This window comes from Perna viridis, chromosome 4 (assembly GCF_037379345.1).
Source record: "Perna viridis isolate PV_CMFRI_1.1 ecotype Kerala chromosome 4, ASM3737934v1, whole genome shotgun sequence".
Lineage (NCBI taxonomy): Eukaryota > Metazoa > Mollusca > Bivalvia > Mytilida > Mytilidae > Perna > Perna viridis.
This window is the reverse complement of record NC_142448.1, coordinates 28,461,481-28,470,624: the sequence shown is the minus strand read 5'-3', so window position 1 is coordinate 28,470,624 and position 9,144 is coordinate 28,461,481. Positions and strand designations below refer to the sequence as shown.

Here is a 9,144-nt window from a genome sequence, read left to right as displayed (position 1 = left end):
TTTTGACTGCTTCAGACTTTTATTTATTTTGCTAGTGTATGGTTTGATTTTACAAATCAATAAATACTGGAAAAACAGTGTTTAATCCTATTATGTTAAATATAACCCAGCAATAAGAAATTCTGAACAATATATTGTGTGTATCACATTCTGTCAGATTTTCATATGAACATGAATTCAGCTCCTAAACATTAAACACTCAATGTTTACAGCAGCATCAAAAAGACAAATCATAGAATATGTCACTGATAACAGATCATAATTCACATTAATACTTCAGTACTTCAGTACCGTACAACAATTAACTTGACATTATTATCACCATCTGAAATGTGCATAAGCTCGGTTACTGTCACAAAGTCTATGCAGCTCTCTTTTCTTTCTAATTGCTTTACCCTGCAAAGATACAATTTTAAGTAGTTATCTTTATAAAAATCAGACAGGAGGTGATTCATGCATGTCAAAATCCCACCAAATTTACTTTTATTTCCTTTTCAGAATCAGATCTAGACCATATAATCAGTCAGGGTTTTTAATTTAAATGTTACATTTTTGAGATAAAATTTATAAAGCTTGTACATGAAATTAGCAGTTTGTTAGAGTTATCTTTCTTGATTTTGTTTGATTTAGTTGATTTTAATGGGAGATAAAAGTATGATTTTCTAAAAAGTACAGTTCTGAATATGAAAAGGACAACTGTATGGTAAAAATATAGCATATGTGATATGTAGATTGAAAAAGTATTATTTGTTTAGTGGGTTTTTCTTCACCATCAATCACTTCATTATGGACAATGTCTGAATTTTATATGGACTTCACTTGTACTTAATACATTAAAAAAAACATAATAGTGATACATTTGCATTTTAAAGCAAGTTCTTCAAGTTTACTACATCAACTAACAAGCCAATAGTATCTAACTATGTATTAAAGATTTTAATCACTATCAAGTATACTAATACTGAACTAATTATTATATATTTTTATTTACACTTGACTAACATCATTACTTCAAGTTTACCCAAGATGTGTCAGAGTGACAAAAATGTCAAACCCAAACAGGTGTGGGCAATTCTAATTTTAAAAAAAGTCAAGGAAAACACATTAACTTCAACTGTAACACATTAGAATAAATTTTCAACAATAATGAAGTGATTTGCCAGCAAAGAAACAAGATTCTCTTTACAGCCTGAATCACTGGCATAGAGTTAGATAGCTGGTGATCATATTGTTTTTTTACAAAGAAGAAACAAAAATTAAATCGTTTACTGAGGCTTCTCCTTGTCTCAATATCACTCCTGTAAAATTCTTCATCAAATAACTTTTCCAACATGGTCAGTATAGTTTCGCTCTTTACCCTTTGAACCTTAAAGATGCTTTCCATGGAAACGCAAGTCACCTGATCACAATTCTGTTTCCTGATTGGACAAATACTGACAACTTAGTTGCATTCGAAAAAAAGACTGTATAGAAAATTGAAATTGTGTGCCATGTGTTGTTTCCTGAATGAAATGTAGAAAATTATAAGTAAAAAGAACAAATTTTAGTGCGTCAGCTATCTTTTTTTAAAGATAGTACTTGTTTCCACTATCTTTAAATATTTATAAGATAATGTGGGCTAAAAAAATTAGTACAGAATTATGTTATATCACTATGAAATTTTTGAAGACCTATTATTTTGTTGAAAATCTGTGGTGTAGAACAATAGGTATATTTGTGAATTGTAACATCAAGATACATTTACATACCAAAAATCAATTCAATTTTAAGCATCGTAAAAGCACATGGTAAATCCCACATGTTCTGTTGTAAAAGCCCTATAACTAAGAAAAAACTTACGACTGATAGGCACCTTCTCTCAATGTATACTAACACTGAACAAAAAATTTGAGTCCCTCAGCGTTTTTGAGTTATTAAATAATAGAACTTGCATGTGGAAGGACAACTAGACATTGGTACAGCTTAATACAGCCATCATAGATGAGCAGTATATATAGAAGTATGGCAGAAATTTAAACATCCCTTAGCCTTTACTATATACACCCCAATTTGCAAGCAGGGATAAATGAACTTAAACAATGAATTTACCTCATTCTGTGAAGCAGCAATCAATTCGTTGGTTAATCTAATGTGCATTGGAATTTTTTTATTGTGCTCTTTAACTGAATCTGTGATCATTTTAAATGATTTAAATATCTGTGTATTACCCTCACAAGGAACAGGTACCTGTAAAATGTTGTAAAACAGAATTGACTAGTAGTTGGGTACAGAGTTTTAAATCATTACTACTACTGAAGGCAGAAAAAATATGTGAAATCCACCATTTGGAATTAACCAAAAGATTTATCACTACACTGAATCCTGTCTATATTGAACCCTTTTTGGACTGAACTGGTCTAGGAAAAGATCTTGCGATTTTCAAGACAGAACCAAATCTGCACACCAAAAGTTCATTCCTCAATGAAAACTCATGAACATGATTCATAGGAGAGGATGAAAAATTTGTTGGCAAGAATCACTGGCCGGCGAGAACTACTATTTGACCAGTAGCATTTGTTCTGTTTAGACAGATCTCTGGTTCACCCAGATTTAAAATACACTTAAACTGATAACAGATTTTCAAAACTGTCTGGTTTAGACAGATTTCTATTACATAAGGTTAACTTAAGACAGGTATCCTTGTAAATATAAACTGATGAAGTTGGCAAAGTTAAACATGCTAAAAATGTTGAAAAAAAATTGTCGAACTTAGACATAATACAATATGTAAGAGGTGCAAATCTTAAATATGTATAAAGCACAGTGAAAATATTGATTCAATACATTTGGAGTTATACATTACACAAAGTAGGTACCCTTGTCCACAAAATAAAGTAGAAAAATGGCAAAGTTTAACATGCTTAAAATGTAGGAAAAATTTTTATCATTTTTTTTTCATACTTGGAGGTGCACATCTTCAATATGTATGAAAAGGTTGTGCACAGTTTTCCTAGGAATGGTTCAATACTTTTTTGTTACAGATCAGTAATCTATGATTACACAGTCTGTACTCCCTTAATGTGACGGAAGGATGGACAGAAAGATGTTCAATCTTAAGATGAGAAGTACTTTAATATATATGGTCACAATCTTACCTTGTACTTAAAACCACCCTTAATAACAGGTTTTATCATGAGAACAGGTTTACAGTTTTCAAATGCCATGTGAACAATCTTTACTGGGTCTAACTCAATTTTTTCTTTGATGGCTTGCGATTCAGCTGAATGATATTTCTGTAACTGTGTTCTCTTAATATTAGCTAATGCCTGAAAAGCAAAAGGACCTATAATGTTCTCAATATGTACCGTGTAATTCAAATTCAGCTATGACTGTGTGTGGATGCTAGGCAGTGTTCTTGAATTATTTAAGAAATATATTTGTAAAATGAAATTGTAAAATTTGTATTTTAATGAACTTATTGTTTAAGATTCATTCATTTTTTATGTCCACAGTACTGGACTACATTCATTTTTTATGCCCACAGTACTGGACTACACAAATTTACTACTGACAATTGCATCAAATTTTGTTAGCAGTCCTTGTTCAAGTGTAGTTCTGGTTGACATAAAAATTAATGTATTATAGTATTCTAGCTAGGATCTGAAAATAGATGGACGTAGGAAGGAGGCACTTTCACGTTTTATGTGTATGATGTACCTTTGACCCTCATATTTGTAAAATTGTTCTGATAGTCACACAACTAGAATAATAATAAGTATATATGGAATGTAAAAGAAAAAAGGAAGTTATTTGCATGATCATACATGATGTATATAGAAAATGGCTTTAGTGACACTGCTTATCAAAATTTCATCAGATTACTTTAAAATTATAAGAAAGGTAAAATGTGTATTCAGATGGGGCAACAGGGTGCCAGTCTCTAAGGATAGGGTGTAGCAACCCTCTATTTTTATTTAGCCAGAACGTTGGTAATGTTTTGCATATATTGCAGCTATAAAACTATTTACAGTACTTGAATTGACTCTGCAATTTTGTCTTCATGAATGTGTGCATATTTAAATCAATGAATTTTGTAATATTGCTCACTTGTCCATTGATGTCATACATTCTGTAAATTCAAACAGTACTCAGCTTTATAAATTTTAACTATGTGAAAAGCCCACTTACTTTGTCCATGACCATTCTAGCCTTGTCTTTCCTACCATCTCTCATCAAATGATTAATAAGTTTTCTGAAAATTAAAAAGCATACATCAAATTAAATGCTCCAGAGGCTTTTTTTTATTACAATCAAATATTTGACACAGGGAAAGAATTTGCCCAGAATCCCATATTTGGCACCTTATTCCTCAATAAGCACATCCCCAAAAATCAATTCCAGCTTTCCTTTAGGGGGTACCACACTTTGTGCTACAATTTCACTTTCACTCAGGTAATTATGTATATCTGTACATCAGGAAAATGCTTGTTCTGGTCCCTTTTGTAGCCCTCAATCCTTATTAGTTCCAGTCAAAACACCCAAAAACTTCCTTTTATGGTATGAGACCATGTAAATATTTCAAAGAGATCCATTCACTTTTTACTCAAGTCATTGTCTATACACCAGAAAAATGCTTGTTTCTGGCCATTTATTGGCCCCTAATTTATAAGCAGTTTAATCAATAACCCTGAAAATCAATTCCAGCCTTTGGTGGTATTGTCACGTGTACCAAGCGTTCATACTAAAACATATTGTTTCTCATTTCTAAATTTCTCAATGGGTTCTTTTAGGGTTCTTCATTCACTCTAAGTTAAACTGTCCCCAACTTTAGAACAGTACAATTTACTTATATAAACACAATGATATATCTATTCTCTATACTCAAAACTAATCTAACTAAATCAAAATCAACTCAATAGGTTTTATCTAAACCCTGAATAGCAACTGCTCACTGAGTATGCTCAGTGGGTTACTCAATTGAACATTTATTGAAACAAAATGAGCAAAGTACCATATGTAAATCTATTTTTCACTTAATCCTCATAAAACACAATTAACTTAAATCTCTTGCGATGGTCAACGTTATTGTTTATTTAACAAATTAAAGGGATTCAACCGATGTATTTTGCTGGTAACTTTGAACACAACTGACAACAGTATAATTGACAGCTGACCATATATCAGTTTCATTACAGTAAGTAATCTTATGGTACAATTTCAAAGAGATTCATTCACTTACAGTCTAGACATAGTCAGAACATAGAAAAGATGCTTGTTTCTGACCCTTTTTTGGTCCTTAATTCCTGAGCAGTTTAAGTCACAAACACTCAACTCAATCCCAACCTTCCTTTTGTGGCATAACACCTTTCTGTACAATTTCAAACTGGTCCATTCAAATTTACCTTAGTCAGGGGCGTAGCTAGGTCTGTTTTAGTTGTATGCAAAATTATGGCGAGGGATCTTGTGGGGGGGGGGTCATGTGAGTCCGCAAGTCAAAGCCCTAAGGGAAACTCCTGACTTTTAACGATTTTGGAGCCAGTTTTTCAGAGCCTATACTACATTCATGGTATGCATATGTGATAAATAACCTTTATTTCATCTTTAAAAAGTATGCAACTGCGTATTTGCATATAGGTAGCTACGCCCCTGTTAGTTATGGTTAGGACATCATTAAACTGCTTGTTTCTGGCTTCAAGTCACAACCTCAAAAATTAATCTCAGATATTCTTTTGTGAGTGTGTACTTGTTACATAGAATCATGTGAGACACAGAATAAGAACATAAAAATCATTCCAAATGAAATACCTACTGTACTACAGGATCATTATAAAATAAAGTATTCTCCTCAGTTTTAGCTGCCTTGATGGGCAAATGCCGCCTCTGATCAAACTCCTCTAATGGTTGAGCTAACTGTTCTTTATCTACTATCGGCTCTACGTACATTTTCGCATATCTTGACTGCTGAACTGAGCTAAGTCTGTAGGAGATAGATAATATTTGAAAGGTAAATTTTGTATACTTGTCAATAACAATATGATATACAGTATATATTTTACAATCCAGTGTTACAAAATGTACATGGTTATTGCATGTTTGCTGGTATTATACAATGAACTTCAAGTATATGACAATGTTAAATGTCTACCAGAGATGCTGGACTTCAGGGATTTTGTATGAGTAATTAAAAATACATGTAGCCAGGTAATTGCAATATATATTTACCGGTAAAATAGCCATTGGAAAGTACAAATAAAAAAAATATTAGCCATTACTACTTTTCCAGCATACCTTTGACAACATGAATTACACAACATTGGTATGTACGCATTTTCTAAAACCAAAACTTAATTTTAGGGTGTCAATTCTACATTAATGTGAAACAAAAACGTGATAATAACAAACAAGAAATTAAAAGCCTGATTATTTACTTTAGTGGCAGGACAGCCTACCTGCCTTGCAGCAGATAGTAGATTTAAATAGCCAGCAAAATACTTACCAAGCGGTCTAGGGTTCAATCTTGGCACAGAGGTATGATTTGATGAGTCTAATCATACTCTACCAAAAACCCACAAAGTTTGGTTAGCTACAAGAGCTACATGTAGATGTATTAAGATTTGTTTAAGAGTATGAAGACTCCTGACGTGGGAAAGTGAGACAGAATGGCCAACCTGTGTTGAGATCATAGATTTAAATAGCCGATTAATTGACTTAGCTAAAGGATCAATTTTTCCCAATTGGTTTGTCACCAAGCAGTCTAGATATTGATCCTCATTTGTGGAGGTATAATTTGAGTCAAATCATGCTGTTCTGGTACGCTTTAAATAAGAAAATGGGTAGAAGTAATCTATTGTGTCGAATGACATCACCTATAGACCACCTCAGGGCCTAATCTAGAAGGAGAAATGAGCAAAAACTTCTCTTGTTTGAGCTCACTTCTCCTTTTTGACAGGGAGAAGTTTTTGCAATAGATTATATAGACAAAAATGTCAATATTGTAATTTTTCAAATAGAATTTACCAAATTTTTTCAAAAAAATTTCTCCATGTCACTGATGTTTAGATTAAGCCTTGCACCTTTAATTTTATATCTATTGATTTGGTCAAAAAAAAAATGAGTACATGTATTGGTTGCTTTCTTGCACATATTACATAATCATGGGTATGCATGTTTTCATAGGGCTTCTTTCAGTTATCAACATTGTGATATATGTATGCCAGGAAATCATATATTGTACATGTAAATTGCAGATATCAAGTAATTTTTATACATGGTATTGCTGAAATTCTCATGGTGATCCTAAATCAAGATCAGTCCATGAATCTTTAACTACACTGTCAACTTAAAAAAAATCTTGCAAGGTGGCAAATTAAAGAGCTTTTTTCAATTATCATGTCATCACAATGGAACAGAAGAAAAGAACAAGATTCAATTGGACCAAACAGCTAAAAAGGTGTTATGAACTGAAGTCCAGATAATCATGCCATTTGCTGAAGCATATTTTATATTTGGGTACTTATGCTCCACTAATTGAAGGGAGACGACCAAGCAAAATGGAAATATGCCTGCCAAGACTTTTTATTTGGACTATAGCAGTATGAGCCAGTGATTAGGATTACCATGCGCCATAGTCGCATTTCCTCTTAGAATGGCGCATTGAGTGACTAATGTGTCACGTCATGTGCGTGCATTAAGTTTCCATCATTGATAGTGGAGTGTAGTCCACTACTTGTGACAGTAAAAAATACATGAACGTGTCTTTCAACAATGTTTTTATTAGCTGCAATTAGATGTCTTGATCGCCACGTTTTCGAGGGGATTTGAAGACCGGGGAATGAAACAGTACTTTTTCGATTTTTTAGATTACATATTCTTGATCGCTTACACATTTGAAAGAACAACAAACATTGTTTTAAAGAATAAAAATAATTTGATAATATCAGAAAAGTGTGGACTAGCGGTCCCATTTGAAATTGAAAATGCCACCAAAGAGTGTTTTAACCTTGACCCAAACCAGAGAAAATTATCTTTTTCAAAGCCTAAACAATATTAATGATGGTAATTACCAGAATCAAACTGCAATTGTTGTAAAAACTAACTTGGCAGCTGGACACGGTTATGAACTCCCTATAAAAAATATTGATAATGGTGGAGACATATTACCTGATCCTGAAGCACCCAAAAAAAAATCCAAAATCTGATTGCAGCCAAACAAAAAAAAAGACTCTTTCCTATCATTTATGATGAACTACTTTAATAGACAAGTTGGGGTCTAATTAATGGGGGATTTGTGGGCCATGATAAAGGATTAGACAATACATTAGTATAAAAACTCAAACAACTGAAAAGAAAAGTGATTGATGTGACAATTAATTGACCCGTTAATTGATAACTCTTGATAAACATTTGATCTGCAGTGTAAATTAAAGTTTATATTACAAATGTACATTTGGTCTTCATCATCTATCCAGCCTTAGCTGCTATAACAAATTTTATCTCATTTTTTTTTTTAGAATGGCTCATTGAATTGAAGGATAAGGGGGCCCTAGTCCCATTGGCAAAATTTTAATCCCGACACTGATGAGCTGTACTTATGTTTTATGTTTCACATGTCTCATAATTTAGATGTCAGAAATGACGTTTCAAGTACGTAAATTTATTCAATACACAAGAAATTAAATGTACATGTATTTTCAACTGTCTCCTTTTAGACATGAAAAGACCCGGTAAAAAAATCATGATGTAGTGTACATTGCTGTATAAATGCGGAATACTCTACTTTAGTCTTTAAAGTCAAAGTTTTACAGAGAAGGAGGTATACACGTGCAAACAATTATTCAATAAAAAGCAAAAGAAATGACTAACGAAAGTAATCGGCATGAACTAAGTTGATGTTTCAATACAAATTGCAAGAAAAGTTTGCCACTGCAGATTGACATCTTGAACAAAGATAAGTCTAAAGGAGCTCCGAAAAAAATTTTGTTTCGGTAATTACTGCAGTAAATTGTATTGACCAATCACTGGGTGATTCGTTTGCAAAATGTTTTTGAATATTTACAATATTTTGATTTTTAATAAATTTGCTAATGGGTAATAGATTAAAATATATCTATTCAAACTATGTATCAATATTAATTTTTTATATACTTTATATATTTTTATATTAAG

General features: G+C 32.3%; 1 protein-coding gene across 1 annotated transcript; it reads right to left on the bottom strand.

Annotated features, from left to right (window-relative positions):
- LOC148619616 (small ribosomal subunit protein uS7m-like) lies at positions 1-8,967 on the bottom strand. Its single transcript, XM_088579732.1, has 6 exons — positions 8,842-8,967; positions 5,789-5,956; positions 4,168-4,231; positions 3,135-3,305; positions 2,089-2,226; positions 1-396 (listed from the first exon to the last, which is right to left on the bottom strand). The coding sequence occupies exons 1-6, from the start codon at positions 8,913-8,915 to the stop codon at positions 319-321; spliced, it is 693 nt and encodes a 230-aa protein (XP_088435858.1). The 5' UTR covers positions 8,916-8,967; the 3' UTR covers positions 1-318.
- Positions 8,968-9,144: the final 177 nt, after the last annotated feature.